This window comes from Enoplosus armatus, chromosome 6 (assembly GCF_043641665.1).
Source record: "Enoplosus armatus isolate fEnoArm2 chromosome 6, fEnoArm2.hap1, whole genome shotgun sequence".
Lineage (NCBI taxonomy): Eukaryota > Metazoa > Chordata > Actinopteri > Centrarchiformes > Enoplosidae > Enoplosus > Enoplosus armatus.
The window spans coordinates 20107732-20125176 of NC_092185.1; the positions used below are offsets into that span (position 1 = coordinate 20107732).

At 43.5% G+C, this 17445-nt stretch overlaps 1 protein-coding gene across 4 annotated transcripts in view; it reads left to right on the forward strand.

Moving 5' to 3' along the window:
• Positions 1–17239, forward strand: part of fgd4a (FYVE, RhoGEF and PH domain containing 4a) — a 46780-nt gene extending 29541 nt beyond the window's left edge. For 3 of the 4 annotated variants that reach the window (XM_070906807.1, XM_070906808.1, XM_070906809.1), the window contains 16 exons: positions 4264–4416; positions 5606–5816; positions 8284–8701; positions 10782–10871; positions 11073–11218; positions 11433–11589; positions 11771–11909; positions 11994–12052; positions 12152–12298; positions 12688–12860; positions 13189–13219; positions 13333–13413; positions 13506–13631; positions 14218–14355; positions 14492–14632; positions 14749–17239. In XM_070906807.1, coding sequence (XP_070762908.1) covers positions 4264–4416; positions 5606–5816; positions 8284–8701; positions 10782–10871; positions 11073–11218; positions 11433–11589; positions 11771–11909; positions 11994–12052; positions 12152–12298; positions 12688–12860; positions 13189–13219; positions 13333–13413; positions 13506–13631; positions 14218–14355; positions 14492–14632; positions 14749–15015 — 2477 coding nt within the window. In that variant the 3' untranslated portion in view covers positions 15016–17239. Of the gene's footprint in view, positions 1–4263; positions 4417–5605; positions 5817–6257; positions 6361–8283; positions 8702–10781; positions 10872–11072; positions 11219–11432; positions 11590–11770; positions 11910–11993; positions 12053–12151; positions 12299–12687; positions 12861–13188; positions 13220–13332; positions 13414–13505; positions 13632–14217; positions 14356–14491; positions 14633–14748 lie in introns of those variants that run through there. The other variant, XM_070906810.1, reaches the window with a different exon arrangement.
• The last annotated feature ends 206 nt before the right edge of the window (positions 17240–17445 follow it).

Genomic DNA, 17445 nt, shown 5'->3' on the forward strand with positions numbered 1-17445 from the left:
TTGTCTTTGAGAAAGAAGATGGAGGTGTGATGTTTTTGGAGAGATTTGGCATAGCCCCGTCTTACTGATAGACTCACACACTAAGGGAAGACGCTGTTCATGTTTTTGGATAAGTGTAGAGGATATTTGTGAAATCAAAAGACGCTGGGTGCTTTGCAGACCAGCATAAGTTGTTCTTTCTCATCTACACTGCTGCTGACACCTGACCTTTCTCATTTCTCGCACTCACTGTGCAGTTTTGGATCTATTGAGACAGAAGCTGATGCCTTTAGGCTCAGTCCACTCTGTGGTGAAATAAATGTTGCATCCTCAGAACGTAACAGGCTAGTTGCCATGGCAGCGAGTCTCACCATCCTCCAACAAGGACAGAGGCAAAAGTTGAGTCTCAGTTTGACTTGTCAACTCCTCGCTTCCTGGATTGCAGCAGCGCTCCAATGTTTTTTTTGTTTCTATGCAAAGCAGGTTACCTATGTAGAGTAAAAGCAGTTGTCATATTACCAGTTAGGATACGAAGAAATTAAGTGACGTCACATTTAGTACCTCTTTGGTGTTATAAAACTCGCCTAGCTGAGTCCTTGTCCAGCAGAAGTTCCTCTTTTGTTCGACTCAGATCCAGACATCAGGGCTCCTTCACACAGATTGAGGAGGAGAATCAAAGTGTTTCTGCAGGGTGGTGGCTGGCTGCTACTAATTTACTGTACATGTCGGCCCGTCACTTGTGCCAAGCCAGCTTTAATGAGAAGATGCCAGAATGAGTGTGTTACCAGGAGCAGCAGTTCCTGCCAAGCACTCTGGTTCTGAGAAAAGTAGAGTTTATCCTATTTTTACTGTAGCAGGCCTGGCTGTGTTTCACTGCCCAGATTGTTCAGATTCAGGTTGTTCCAGACGTATCTCTATTTACATCTCTCTTGTCTTATCTTGAACAGTAACACTTAAAATACCTGCACAACTCGTTCAGGTTCAAGTGAAAGCCTACAGCACAGAGGTGATTTACAGCTGAGGGTCTGGTGTTTGACACAGTCAATAACAGAGCCGGGCTGTGGAGAGTGGACCCCCTGCAATCTTCCAGGATAAGTGCCATATGTGGAGAGGCAGAGACTTCATTTTGAGCCATACATGTATAATATGGTGCATAACTTGTTGCTGGACGTTTTCGTATGATCTCTTTATGTGGCCACGAGGGGATACCAAGCACGTAATCAAGAGAAATTCCTGAGGCCCGCTCTCAGAATTGATTGGTAATTTTGGGGCCGTGTTTAGAAAGTCTGCTCTCCCAAACACAGCGTGGGACCACTTCCAGTCAGACAGTTGCTAGAGCTGTTGTCTTTAATTACGGTTAGGCTGTAAAAATAGAAGCTGTAGCTACATGATTCTGTGGGGTTTTTTTCTCTTTCAATTTCAGGATTACTGAGGTAAAGATCACTGTAGGGAAAGGGAAAAGAGGGCCCCAAGCACTATCTTGGCACAACAAACTGCATCTGGAAGGGTACACCACATATATAGTACATACGTTTTTCACTCTAATACCAGTTATTCATATACTTTAGGGAAGCTACGATTTTCAATTAATCTACCGTTTGTTTTCTTGATTAATTGACTAATCGTTTGGCCTGTTAGTACCAAAAAATACCTGTTACAATTTTAAATATCCAACAGTCCAAAACCCCAAACCTAATTTACTATCACAAATAAGACAAAGGAAAGCAGCACAGTTTAGCGGCTGGACCATGGTAATGTTTGCCATTTGTTTTAGCCTTGTTAGCAGTGTAGTTTTATAGATGACAATGTTTGTCTGTTGGTCGGTCAGTCCACCACTTAAGCTCAGACTGAAATGTCTCAAAAACTACTTGTATGATGTATTGACATGAAATTTTGTTCATGGTCCCCAGAGGATGAACCCTCATGACTTTGGTGATCCTATGACTTTCTATCTAGTGCCACCATCAGCTCAGAATTTGCCCAATACTTTGTTTTTATGACCAAATACCTGCAAAACAAATGACATTCCCATCAGCCTCAGCGGTGCTTTCTGTTTATCGCTAATTAGCCAATGTTAGCATGCTAACAGGATTAACTTAGATGGTGAACCTAGTACTTATTACCTGCTAAACATCAGCATGCATGCAGCTCAGAAAGTGAGCATGGCTGTAGACTCTTTCTGTTGTTTGGAAAAATGGCAATTAATTGATAATTAAAGTAGTTGCAGATTAATTTTCAATCAACTAATCAATTCAGCTCATATAATGTTGATGTATTTGTCAAGCAGGGTGGATGATGATTTTCTGAAAGAAAGCTTGATCTAATTTTGGACATGAAACCGAGTCTATCAAGGAATCAAGACCTCTTATCAATGATGTATATTACAGGGATGGAACATGTCTCTTTCCGTATTAGCACCACTGAGTGCCAAACCTGAGGAGGACCAGACTTTTCTGTCTGTGTACTGTAGACCCTCATGAGTGAAAACAGAACAGATACAAATAAAAGTAGTTCTTGTGTTTTTGTGAAAGTCTGTATCCTTTAAGCTCCACTGTACAGCTATTCCACTACACACACTGTTTACCCCAGTTAGCCAAGCGCAAAGCTCCATCGATTTCTGCATCCAACCCATACATCAGTGCCACTTGTTAAATCACACATACCCATTTAAGTGACCACCTTAAATGGAAACTAATGGGCTAATAGCTTGTAAAATAATGGGAGCACCTACTGGCTCCTGGCAATGTAGTACCATATATGGGCATTTGCCTTACTAGGCTGCACGTCTTAGGACACGTTTCACGTGTGTGTGTGTGTGTGTGTGTGTGTGTGTGTGCTGCGAGGTCAGAGAGAGGTAGATTTAGACTACTGTAAACACTGCCAGTCTGTGTCTGTCACTCCATTAAATCAGTCTGTCTGCTCTATCTAAACACTGATGCTGTACCATCTGTGGCCAGCTGGTTGGGTAAAAACCTCGCTGGGGCTGATCATCAAGTGGATGATGAGCTGGATCATCAACTGAACTGTCTGACATTCTGTAATATTTTGCCTGCTAGCTGTTATCTATCACAAACGTATTTGCAGCAATGAATATATACAGGATGACCCTGTGTATGAATATCCTGTGATTGTCAGTAGGGAGTTATGGGAGGAATTATCTCAGAGACACACTGAGGCTTATGGTAGAGTGTGATGGCAAGTTTGCTTTTGGAAAGCCACAGTGGGTCCTTCAGGTCTTGAAATGTTTCGAATTTGAATAAAACAAAACAAGGCTTTGAAAGTGTCTGATAATAATTCATAGCCATCAAAGTAAAGCACTGCATTCATCAAGACCTCTGTCTGTCTGTCTGTCTGTCTGTCTGTCTGTCTGTCTGTCTGTCTGTCTGTCTGTCTGCATTGATGTAGCAGATTTAACCTCTTGTTCTCCGGTGTTTATAACATTTCACTTACATTTGATGTGACAAAATGGATATTTTGCATTTTGCTTGTATTTTTTCGCTACAATCCCACTCACTGTGGGTAAAATATTCAAAGACAACACAGCATTTCCACATGGCTGCACTACTGCATCCAAACAACTGCCTCATACTGAAGCAGATGTAAATTTGTATACCACATTTAAACCTGCTTCAACACGGCACATGATACTGTATCTTTGGAAACTGTGGCTTTGAGCAGTCATTATCTGATAGTCTGATAGCGATACGCAACATATTGCACGACTGTCTACAATGCATCACCCCTGTGAGTGAGGAGGGAAACGTGAATTGACTGTAAATAAATAGATAGAGATCAAACTTTGATAAACTGGCAAAATGCTGAACATTTTCTGAGTTCAGAAGTCTGGAATAAAGACAGGACACAGCTGTGCCTCAGTATCATCTGAGAAACTGTACCAGTATTGGTGCCTGTGTATTGATAATGTATCTAACAGTGCGCCATTGTGATATCTTGGTATATCAGTTCTGTCATTTGTGACACAGGAGTTTGTAGTGATGGACCTGCCAAAGTAATTTGTGGTTAAAATGAGTGTTGCTGGGTGTCTGGGTGGTCCTGGTTTGAGTCTGACATGTCATTCATCGTCTCTCTCCTCTCATTTCCGGGCACCTCTATTCTGTTCTCTGCCTGAAGGGGAAAAAGAAACGTTTACATGAAACATTACATTATGTCTTTGTTTTACCAGGAGTTAGGTGTTGCGATGTTGTTGTTGTAATGGACATGCTCTCTCTCTCTCTCTCTCTCTCTCTCTCTCTCTCTCTCTCTCTCTCTCTCTGTGTCCTTCAGGCCAAGGCAGCAGCCCGTCGTGCAAGCAGAGCAACCCACCCAGTGTGCAGGCGTGTCTGAATCGGGCGAGCGGTGGGACATTTGACAAGAGCAGGGGAGGGGTCAATGGAAGAGTCTCTGGCAGGAAACCTTGGCTGCAGTCTAAACCACAAGGTACACAGCAACAACTCACACCAGTTCAGCCCAGAATGTGAAGTCAGCGAGAGAGTATCGACACGGAGACGCTAATTGTCTCAGAGTGACCTCTGTCCTGCTATAATATTGTCCCTCTATGCTGTGTTATTCTCTAGAAACAGTATATATTCTATAAATTCAGCCATGCCTGACGAGTACTGTGGAGGAGGAAGTATACCACATACATATACCACACTATAATCAGGAAAATGTTTGGTTGAGGTGGAGCTCATTTTCAACTATTTTGTATCTGCAACTAGTGATTATTTTCATTATGGATTAATCTGCTGATTATTTCTCGATGAATGGACTGATTGTTCGGTTTGTAAAAGCTCTGAAAATATTGAGAAATGCTGTCACAGTTACTCAGAGCCCAAAGTGCTCTGTTTTGTCCAACCAATAGATAAAATTAATTTAAAATTATTAAAAGGAAAAGTAGCAAATCTTCACATCTGAGAAACTGGAACCTTGAAATGCTTTGGCATGAAAAAACAATTATTAAAATAGTTGCCAATTCATTTTCTGTCACTCGACTAATTGATTAATCAACTAATCGTTTCAGCTGTACTTGTGTGTTCTGTTGGGTAGTTTCATTTATAACAAAGCATCATATTTTATAATCTCTTAAAAATCTTAATTTGTAAAGTAACTAGTAAGTAGAGGAGTACAGTGCTTGAGTAAATGTACTTAGTTACATTCCACTGCTGCAGTACACTATATGGCTCTACACATGCTCAGGCAACTGCAGGAAAACAGTGAAAACAGGAACAGAGTTATGTAAGTTGGCTTGGGATCAGTGAACCCTGAGCCTCGTTCCTCTTTTATTTGAGCTGAGTTAATCATCCTACACTGATAAGACAAGAGACAGACCTCCACTCTTTCTGCTGCTGTAAACCATGCTGGAGATCCGATTCCTAACACATGATTTGTGAGAAAAGTTAAACTGCTCGGCTCCTCTGCACTGAGCTGGGTTACTCATTTCATACATTTAGGATGTTTTACACCGCTGAGGGTCCTATGTGTGGCATCAGTTGGGGTAGCTTATGCCGCCCCCCTCAGGTCTGAATCAACATTGCAGCTGCATATTCCCTGGTGAGAAGAATCTCATCTACCAGCTTCCAAGATAGTCTCTAATGTTCAAACGTTTTCCTCTTGTCTTCCCCTCCAGTGCCTCCAAAGCCACCACATCTCCAGAGCCCGGTGACGGAGCTCTTGTCCCCACTGGGCCGCATCCAGAAGCCACCACTTAGGCCGGGCATGGAGGAGGGAGGAGGAGGAGGAGGAGGAGGGGGAGGGGGAAGAGGGGCTGTGAACCGGGAGAGAGCCAGGGAGAAACACTCCAAAGTCTCAGACCTCATCAGCCGCTTTGAGGAGAACAGGTAGGGGGCTCTTTACTCTCTGGTGGTTTGTGCGTGGTTTCCCTTCACAGAGAGAAGCTATAGGGAATGTGTGTGTTGTAAAGAAGTGTATGGGACAGGAGGATTTGTGTAAGGAATTGCTCATTTCATCTGATGACAAGCTATTGCCGTCAGTGAAAGTAGGTCTTCAATATTGCTCTCACGTGAGGAATTTTTTAGATTGATTGGTTCCGGTTGAATAACTCCATCTGCGTCACTTAACAGCTTTTGTTACAAAACGACCTCATTCAAGGCTGTGCTTGTAATCGCAGTGATGGAAAACTTTGTCTTTCCTCATGTTCATTTCAAGGATGAAAAGCAGAAGTCCCTCAGTTTAAGTCTTCAGCCTGACTCATTGACAGTAGCGCAGGCGAGTAGACAGAGCGAGCGGAGATTAGCCCGTGCTTCACAGGCCAAGCGTTAGCAAGGGGATGAAAGGAGATTTGCACGGGCGAGGGCAAACACAGCTCCTCGCTCAGTGGTGGGACAGGACTCAGTGTTGCGAGATGAAGCCCAGGAGAATGAGGTAGGATCTCTTCGACTGTCTCAGCTTAAATGTCTCCACTTTGATCTGGTTGCCTCATAGTTACATGGTGATCCTGTTGGCTGCGCTTTTAAACTCTCACCAGCTGAATTTACCAATTCTAATGCATGAGTTTGTGCGTTACATTTTGTTTTATTACATGTCATGCAAGTTTTGATTGTAGCTGCGGCCCCGTGTATGCGAGCGAGGCCCATTGAAAGTGGTGAGAGGCACAACAATGGTGCCCTTGTCCCAACTGCCCGTACAGTACAGCCCAAAAATGTTCAGTCCGCAGCAGTAGCATGCCCACTAAGATTCCTCCCAGTATCTTCAGTCTGTAGCCTCATATTCTCTAACTCATCTCTGGCCCTGGATCTCGGAAAAACAGAATTACTAAGTCTAAGCAGAGTCCCGGGCTTTCTCCACACCTCTCATCACATTTTCTAGCATTGCAGAGAGGTTAATCAGAGCGATCGGGTGCATCTTTTCCATTCAGACTCTGCGGGGCTGTGGAGATTAGCCCTCTAGTGGCCCTGGAACAGAAAGAAGAGAAAGGCCTGCAGCTTCCGAGAACAGAATTAGCCTACTAATATACTAATCTGGTTCACATGGCACTTGGCTGCCTTTAAGGCACCTTAAAGGATGGCCACATGGCAAGTGAGGCTGCTCTTAATTCTTGTCTAGTTCAGCCTGTTTTAAAACACTGTCATGCACTGGAACACTTACTGTGCTATTTATATGCAAAGAGGAACTGTTACGTGCACCAAGACACTACAGAGTGAAGCTGTGTGCGTGTGTGTTTGTCTGAAAACAGTATGAAACAGTATCTCTTGCCAGCTGATCGCGGTTATTATTCGGTGTTCCTCTGAGAGGTACGGACGATATTGTTTCGCATTCAAAACATCTCAGGTGGCCGACGGCCCAGAAGTGATTAATCTGTGGAGTGTTTCACCAGCCTGTTGTTGTTCCTCTATTCATACATACTTCCTGTTTCTGCCGGACAGTGACGTTCAGCGCAGCGGTGAACGTTGCTGAAGCTAAAAATCACCTGTTTTGGTTGTCTTTTTGTTTGTATCAGTCAAGGTTAGATTACAGATATAGTATCTTGTGTTTCTTTTCTGCTAGAAAAGGCGATTCTCAAAGCGCGAGCAGCTTTTCTTAGATCTGATTTGTGGGCAGTTTTACGACAAAAGTGAGACCAGCAAAACTGGGCTAAGATACAGTAGCTACTGTAGGTTGCTGCCTGCTGTAATACCGGAGGTCTGCAGGGTCTTTTACAGGGAAACAGCTGGACTGACTGACTGCCAGTACAGGATGTCGAGCAGATGAATGGTGACATTGTACGTGTGTGTGTGTGTGTGTGTGTGTGTGTGTGTGTGTGTGTGTGTGTGTTTCTGTGCTAATCTAGCTTCCATTCCTGTGCTGTATTTCAAATTGTCCTGTGCAAACTGTTTTCTCCATTTCATTCATATTCAAGCAAAGAATGAAAGAGACGATATATAATGTGGGTTTCTCCTTGGAAGTAGGACAGCATCTATCTCTGGGGAGTAGTGTTGTACCTCTCCCCCTTCTCCTGTCCTCCTCATTACTCTACCTCCATTCCTCCCTTGCTCACACACACACGCACACACACACACACACACACACACACACACACACACACACTTCCCCTGCATCACGCCAGCTCTCAGCAGCTTCATAAGACAGACGGAAGTTTGTGCATCTCCACAGTTTTATTTTTATCTCTCACACTCATGTGCAAAACAGCTCTCTGCTTACCGTGGTGCCCCACACTCCCTGATCAACATGGCAGCTTGAGCAGCTACTGACCACCCTCCTGGGTTTTTTTTTTATTGGTGAACTCTTTCTGTGCTCTTGCCGTGCTGACCTGACTTCCTCCTTCTGCCTTTTCCTCTGTTCCTCCAGTAACACAGAGAACAAGAGAGACGGCTCGCCGTTCAAACAGATCAGCAAGTCAACCAACTGCAGCCCGGCTCACCGCGCGCACCAGATGCAGACGGAGACCGGTGGGGTTCAGGAGAACCACTCCATGCCGGCCGCGCCGCAGGATGCCAGCAAACCAGCGGCCAACGGGTTGCTACTAGCGCAGATGGAGCAGCAGGACAAGGAGAAGGAGGACAAACAGGAGAGGAACGGCGAAAGTGGGAGGATAGAGACCGACAGGCTGTTAAATGGAGATATGGGGAGCACGGAACAGAGTGATGATCATTCACCTCCACCGCACTCAGACCGGACTGGCACAGAAAGCCACACTGAGAATGAGGACAGTGGGACTACAACAGAAAGTGAGAACAGGAATGAAGAAGGGAGCACAGACCATAAGGTACGTGCACGTCTTACTTCGTTGCCCTAGCACCAGAGTGATCTGTGTGTTTACATCCTTTGTGTCATATATTTATAGCCGGTCTTGTTGCTCTGACTCTGCACTCTCTGATAGGCAAACCATCAGCATTTATTTATGTCCTGGGCTTTCAGGACAATTAAATCTTCTGAACTTATTCAACTCTTACTCTAACGTTGTTAGGGTAGAATTACAAGGGAGTGTGTGTGTGTGTGTGTGTCTCAAAGGGGTTATTTTCTGCAAAGGCCGAGCAGATGTCGAACGCCTGAACAGCTGAGTTCGTGCCTCAGCGACCTCCCTCCCGTGGGAGCTTGCTGTGCCCGCTGTTGTCTACAGATTGTAAATATCTCAAGTTCAGATCAATCTTCCTTTGGGAGAGGAAGAGCCAGGAGCAGTGATCTGTGCCATCAGTCACTCCACGGGGAAATGTTCAGTCAAAACAACGTATGCTTTTACTGGTGTTGTTGACCTGAGAGGAAGCTGTGTCAATTTAACTCTGGTGATGAACTCGATTCTTCTCTTTTGGACTTGAGCCGCTGCATGTTCTCAAATCTAGTAGCCAGTCAAGGCTCAGTTCAATCTAGATTAAGTTTTGAGTGGCTTTGTTCTAATTATTGGATTTCTAATCATATTTGTTTGTGCTATGTGGAATTATCTTGAGTTAACATACGGTATATCTTCTCTTACATACAGGAAAGGAGAAAAAACAGAGTTCTTCTACACATATTTGGATTTGTTATTTGGGCTTTTTTCAAATATTTGCATTTTCTGTGAAGTACTGAAAAACATTACCTCTTTGGGCCTCGAGCAGCTGTTTAAATGAAACATCTGAGAAGTTTCACGCTTTGGTGGAACTGCTAACAACTCATAGACATATGAAATGTGACGAGGGGCCGCAAATGCACACTGCTTTTCTCTCAGGAGTCACAAGTCAAAAAGATTGGGAACACCTGGTTTGATCTTAAGATGCATTGAATTTTAAAAGTTTATACTATGTTGTTTTTTTTTTTAAATCTTAATCTGAAAGTGGCAACTATAGCTGTCCAACAAATGAAGTAGAGTAAGAAGTACAACATTTCCCTAAATTACTCAAATAAAGTACAAAGTACTGTACATGGGTTAATGAACTTACCTTCCACCACTGGCCTTTTGTGCACTCAAATGCGTTCCACGTAATTCTCCATTGACCAGTGTCTATTTCAAAAACATATCTTATTCTGAAGCATAGTATGCTTAGAAAACAAATTCAAGAACATGAAGGAACTATGGATGTATTGACTAATGGATTATGTGGAAATGTGAGGCTTATTGCAGGCCAACGTGGCATGCAACGTGGCATGCAACATTTCACCATGTCAGTATGCGTGTGGGATGTTTTGTTGAGTACATTTTGAGGCTACAGTTATTGTTTGTCATACTGATTGGCCCCTCACACACAAAACATTTTTGTGTCTTTGTTCGATTTGGTGTCGTTTCCCTTCGTCCATGTTTTCAATTCCTGTTCTTAGCGCCCCTGCTACACCACAGCCCGGCCCACCGTCAGCCCAGTGTGAAGGACACACACACACACACCAGTGCTACATGCCGCTGTATGCAGCGACAGTGAAACCGCATTTAATAACAAAAGGCTGCTCTCAAACGTCGACGAGTCACTGAGGCGCAGAATCAGTGCGATGAATTTTCCTATTGAACTGAACTTGAAGTGGGAACTTGCAGGGGGATTGGAAGCTACACTTGCAAATGACAATGATGTGGGAATGAATACTGTATTGAACTGAATAATGTGCTGCAGACACACTTCTGCATTCTTTTCAGTCAGCTCAGATGAACTCGCTGTGTTGAAAAGCTTATAAGGCCCCATTCTCCTTTAAGCCTTAGATGACAGAACCGATTACTCATCATTAGAGGAGTATTAGACTGAAATGGCCATTACGAAGAATACGAACTGTAAGACCATGCAATTGACTTTCTACTCCAATAGATAATTTTCACACTGCGCAAATTAATTAATGATCAGAAGTTATTTGAGATCACCACACGTTAATATACCCTCTGTTTTCAGGAGACAAATGAACAGAAGCTGTTTAAGATTGCCAGCGAGCTCTTGCATACGGAGAAGGCCTACGTAGCGCGACTTAACCTGCTGGACCAGGTGAGGAACTGTGAGAAAACTCCAGTTCGCTTCTGTTTTTTGACCATGTCACGTAGCAAAGGGTTAACATGACACAGTAGAGAAAGTTTGATGTTAGAACAGCAAGGCTACACAAAATGTACAAATGGATTTCTATTGCAAAAATGCCTTCAAGTGAGACTAAATGTACTTATCAGTTCTATGTTGCATGCGGCTCTGCAGGTATTCTGTGCTAAGCTAATGGAGGAGGCCAATAAAGGGACGTTCCCTGTGGACGTGGTGAAGAACATCTTCTCCAACATCTCCTCCATCAACGCCTTTCACAGCCAGTTTCTGCTTCCAGATCTGGAGAAGCGCATGGGAGAATGGTGAGCTTCAGCCTCTAATGAAATGATAATCAATGAGACCTGAGGTGCCTTCACACTGTCTCTTTGTCCTGAAACCAACTCTCAAACACGGATGATAAAGCTGCTGTAAATTTACTCTATCCACTGTATATAGATTTTTAATTATACTGTACTGACAACCTCGGGTCTCCACTTTATGCTTAACAAACGTTCCTCTTCCTCTCCCTCCCTGCAGGGCCTCCACACCTCGCATTGGAGACATCCTGCAGAAACTCACACCCTTCCTCAAGATGTACGCAGAGTATGTGAAGAATTTCGACAAGGCCATGGAGCTGCTGAAGCAGTGGACTGATCGTTCACCTCAGTTCAAGGCCATCATTCAGGAGATACAGGTACTGCCAACCAAACTCCAGTCAAGAAAAACACAATTTTATTTTAGAAAATTATTATTTTTGTTTTTGTCAGTATCTAATAGGTTTAGGATAAGCATATGCCACGTACACAATTATGCTACAAAATGTAGAAAGTGAGGTCAAATTCAATTACATTTTTTTTTTGGTTATTTCTGGACAGAGTCAAGAGGCCTGTGGCTGCCTGACGCTTCAGCATCACATGTTGGAGCCCGTGCAGAGAGTCCCTCGCTATGAGATGCTTCTTAAAGACTATCTGAAGAAGCTGCCTCAGGACGACCCTGACCGACAAAATGCAGAAAGTAAGTCGAACGTTTCCGCTCCAAGGCGCCAGTTTTATTTCACTTGGACTATATTAAGGTAACCCACCTTTTTCTTTGTTCCAGAATCGTTAGAAATTATCGCCACAGCAGCTACTCACTCCAACAGCGCCATAAGGAAATCTGTAAGTACAGATGTTTTAAACCATTTTCTTATAAGACAGAACCTCTCCGACACATCAACATCAACATCCAACTAAAATAAATTTCCCCTCCTCATTCAGGAGAATCTGAAAAAACTGATGGAGATACACGAGATGCTGGGTGAGGAGGAAGACATTGTCAACCCGTCCAACGAGTTCATCAAAGAGGGCCACATCTTGAAGCTGGCAGCCCGGAACACCTCGGCCATGGAGCGATACCTCTTCCTGGTGAGAGAAACTGTCGAGCACAAAAACATCTTCTTATTTAATGAAGGATACGGCGGGGAAATATGCCGATGTGAGACCTCGTCTGTGCGAGTCAATTGAAACAAGTGAATCATTTCAAGCTTGGAGCACCTCTGTGTGAGGATACACCGGGGGCGCATAAACAAATCTCTCAATTACTGAGATTGCCAGATGATGTGATTATGTTCTGGCTGTTTCTTATTAGCTTCAGGCTGAATGTCTCCCATCTGTGTAATCCAGGCTACATGCAGTGTTTAGAACTGCCCCCTTTGGAAGAAACCAATGCCAGAAACCCCGACTAGAATAGCGCTGATGCGTACTCTTACATGTTCTGCTGTCAGTACAACGCTTTGTGTTTCTTCTTCTGCCAGTTCAACAATATGCTGCTGTACTGTGTGCCCAAGTTCAGTCTGGGAGGGCCAAAGTACACCGTGAGGACGCGGATCGGCATCGACGGCATGAAGGTCCTGGAAACGTCCAACGAGGACTACCCTCATACCTTCCAGGTGTCAGGGAAGGAGAGGACACTGGAGCTACAGGCCAGGTACACTCTATCACCCATAATACAATAAGAGGTCATTTAAAAAACTGCCTTTTTGCAAAAAAAAAGGTGCAAAAACATCCCAGCCCTTCCCACATTGAAGCATATAATTATATATAAATTGAACCCCATACAGTATAATTTCACGTATTTAAGGAAGACCACCTAAATGAGCACACCCAAACTCCACATTTAAATCCTGTAAATCTCTAAATAAACCCTTTTTACCACAGCTAACTGCTATGTTGGTGTTATAAGAGGAACACATAAAGTTATGGTTTTATATTTTCAGTGTTTTAATGTTTATTCTGGCTTTATTTTTCATCCTCAGCTCAGAGCAAGACAAGGCAGGCTGGATTAAGGTATGTAAAGTACAACAGCAATCATTTTCAGATTATTATCTTTTTTGATTATATGTGTTTGAATGAAGAATGAGTCACACATGAGTTCAATGCTGTTTTTTTTTATCTTTCAGGCTTTCCAGGAGACCATCGAGATCTTCCAACAAAAAAACGAGTCATTCAAGAATGCATTGAAAGACGTGGAGGAAGTGTCGGTCAGTGTCACATCAGAGTCGCGCACACACAGAGTTAAACTGTCAGCGCCTTTCTGCACCGTCACACTGAGTGTGTTTTTGTTTTGACACAGAACGCCGAGCTGGGGAAGCGCGCCCCTCGCTGGATCCGCGACAATGAAGTGACGATGTGTATGAAGTGTAAAGAGCCTTTCAATGCGCTGACACGGCGGAGACACCACTGCAGAGCCTGCGGCTACGTGAGTAATCTTGATGCTGTCGTGTCATGTATAATGCATGGACAGTAGGTGGGTGAGTTCCCACAAGTACGAGAAGTGTCCCTAATGCTCTTCCATGTTAGAGGCACACTGTCCTCCTGAAAATATGTGTAGAGGTCTAAGACGCGGACCATGTCATAGAAATGTCCGGCAAGGGACATTTCATCCCTCTTCTCTCTCTCTCCTGCTACCAATCACAGGCAAAGTGCCCCCCAAATATTGCTTTAATATGGGTGGCATGGTGGCGCATGGTGCCCCCCCCCCAGCTAGGTTGCCATCGGTGTGTGAATGTGTGAATGAATGGGTGAATGAGACTTGACTGTAAAGCGCTTTGGGAACCGTGAAGGTTGAAAAGCGCTAAATAAGTGAGACCATTTAATAGTAAAATAATATCATAAAATAATAATAGTTCCTAGTGGCTTAAAGTAGTTCTTGAATAGTCGTAGTAAACTAAATGGTGCTCAAAGATACTTCCTTTTAAAAAGTAGTGATCGTTTTGGTAAGAACGTGGTATATGATGTGATATTAACTGTAGGAGTGACGAAGATCTTCTCTTCTTTTTTTACAGGTGGTGTGCTGGAAATGTTCAGACAATAAGGTGGCGCTCGAGTATGATGGCAACAAGATGAACAAAGTCTGCAGAGACTGCTTCTCCATCCTGACTGGAGAAAGGATAGCCGAGGGCAAGAAGAAGGGCATCCTGGAGGTGATGTACTGATACATACCTACACATGCTGGGGTGGAATTTCTAAATAAAGAGATAATTGACATAGAAACACATCACAAACTAGCGTTGCTTTATTGATTTTGTACTAATGTGCGGCCGTCTGCGTCCCGTGCAGATCGAGGCAGCTCAGTTCACAGGCAGCAGCATCATGTGTGGCTTCCTGCAGTACTGTGAGAAGAACAAACCCTGGCAGAAGGTGTGGTGCGTCATCCCTGAGAAGGAGTGTCTGGTGCTCTACCTCTATGGAGCTCCGCAGGTAAAAAAAAAACATAAACAAACATTAAGGACGCAAAGCAAAAATGTGATCACCCATATTCTTTAAAATCCACCCACACAGAAAACATTCCCTTCTTCCCTGACCTCTCTCCTCAGGACGTGAAGGCCCAGTGTACTATCCCCCTCCTGGGCTATTCTGTGGAGGACAGCGCCCGGCCCACAGACCCTCCAGCCAGCTTCCGCCTCTCCCAGTCCAAGTCCATCCACAACTTTGCTGCCGAAACCGAGGACCTTAAACAGCGCTGGCTGAAAGTGATCCGGGTGGCAGTGACGGGAGATCTGCCTGAATGCCCTCAGACCAACGGTGGCAACACCAACACGATGGACAACAACACACAGGACGCGGGTACTGATAGCACATAAGGGTGCATTTTTTCTACAAGCGAACCGCTGTCGGATTGCTGGACAAAAAAGACAGGATGTGCAGAAATGCACAAAATGCAAATGCACACTCTCCCTGCTGTCCTTGAATCTGAATCTTAAAGACAAAGTGGAAAAATCAGTGCTGGATAAGCGGCCTCTCCTTGCCACTCACCTTGCTGTCTCCCAGTTCCTTCCTGGACTCTCTCACAAGCCCACTCAATAACTTCACTGCTAGAGCTGTGCTGGATTACTAAAGGACATATCTGGTACAATCAACACTAGAGTAGAGGGGCCTCAGGATTGACTGACTTCCCTCAAACAGGCACCATTAAGGACAGCTCACACTTCATAGACTCCTAACCTGTGTCAACTCCTCTTGAGCCAGTGGACTACCACAGACTTACACAGCGCCCTGTACAGGATGTGAAACAAAGCAAAACGACGGTCTGCTGGTGCTGTAACTCAACTTTCTGTGTACCTGTATAGTAGGTTTTTTTTAATTTCTTTTTCTTTTTCAACAATTGTGTTTTTATGTACAGAAATCAGTCCCAAGCGTTGTTTTAATAACATAGAAAAAACATCAAGTATGATATAAAGTATTTACAGTATTCCCCTTTGTCTTTGCTTGAGAGGATGGTCTCCAAAACTGGGGGAAAACGATCATATGGTTGGATAATGATGGTCTCATCCCTCAGTGAAAATTCATCTACATTTTAATCAAACTCTGGATGCATGTTAGCTGATCTGCTTTGCAATTGGTTGCACTGGTCCTACAGCCAAATCAAACCCGTTTGAAATATATGGACAGCTAACCAATAGGAGAAATTGATTGTGTTGACTTGGTTGAGTCTAAAATACCAACGTCATATGGATAAAATCTGTTATTTTATATATCGCAATGACAATACATATTGTGATATAGTAGATTTTCCAGAAAAACAGTTTAGAAACCATTCATAGATTTAAAAAAAACAACTGTGAATGTTTTTCATCCAGTTAAAGAAATACTGACAATTAAAGGTGCTTCATCGCATTAAAGCAAAACATCCTGCGCATCCATTACTACAATAAGTCAGTCCTGCTCATTGATTTTCAACATGGCAGCCAGAGCTATAAGGGACATGCTAGCAGTTTTAGTATTGCTCCTTCGTTAAGAATTGCGAGAGACAGATATTTTAGAAAAAAGATCCGAATTGAAGCGGTAGAGGTGGATACATCCCCTAGTGTAAGCCAAGCTTCAAAGATAGCGACTTATGAGACCCTCCCTGCCTGTTAAATCCCCAGGTTTTCTGTCAAACATTTGAAGACTCAAGCCTCACTCAAGATAACCCTGATGACATCACTAGGGCATCATCAGGGTTATTATAGCAGACTTTAGAAAGCTCCCTGCAGAGCCCGAAGACATCATACAACTGTTTTCACAGCCTTGAGGTGTAGCTACCTTAATAGAGGCAATATAACATCTCAAGGCCCTCACAATATGTATTGACATCGCCCAACCCTGTGGCTTGGAAAGTGCTGTTTGTATTAAAATGGCACACTGCAATCATGTGTATTCTAATAATAACTGATGGATGATAGTCATTCATGTGCAAAACTGAGGATGATGGTAGATGCTCGTCTCACTACAGGACAGTCATGGACCTAAATTCATGTGGAGAGAGATGCGAGAGATCATCGTCGTCTTCAGTTTTTTCTATTTAGATGCAAATGCGGCACAATCACAGATACAGCAAGCTGGTGTGAGAAATGTAAATGTGTTTTTTTTAATGCTGTAATTAATTTTATTATTTAATGTAATTTATAGAGTATGATAAAGCATGATCTGATAAAAGTAGCACAAAGTCGTTTCCCTCACTGTCAACTAAGATGTGCAGTAGGTAGATGTTATTTTTCTCTGAGAGCAGATGTGTTTTTTTCCACTAACTCCTCAAACGTCATCATAGCGCTGGACGGACTGCGATCATTCATACGGTTCTGTTTTCGCAGAGTCCCCCCCTCAGTCCTGTGCTCGATGCTGGTGCTCACCTGAGTCTCACTCCTCTGAACTCTTCCCCCTCCTCAGTATTCAAATAAAAAACAAAGAGCACAAAACTTCCCTGTCTGTAAGATCTGAATGTATATCCAGATTTTTATGTGTCCCTCTCCCCAAAGGTTTGAGAATCTACGCACTTTAAAGTCATAAAGTGTACCTTCAAAGAAAATAAAACGAGATTAAATATGATTTATGTGGATCCGGCTTGTTTGTAATTACATTACTGCGTCAATGTGTTATCACAGCGATTCATACCAGTATGACATCTCCGGTCTGTTACTTTCACAATGAAACGTCTCCTTTTGGTTCCTTGTTTTGCTTCTTCCGATAACGAGTTTTTCACAATGAGTCACCTCAGACATGCTGGTAAAAATAGGTGAAGTCAGTCGGTGCTG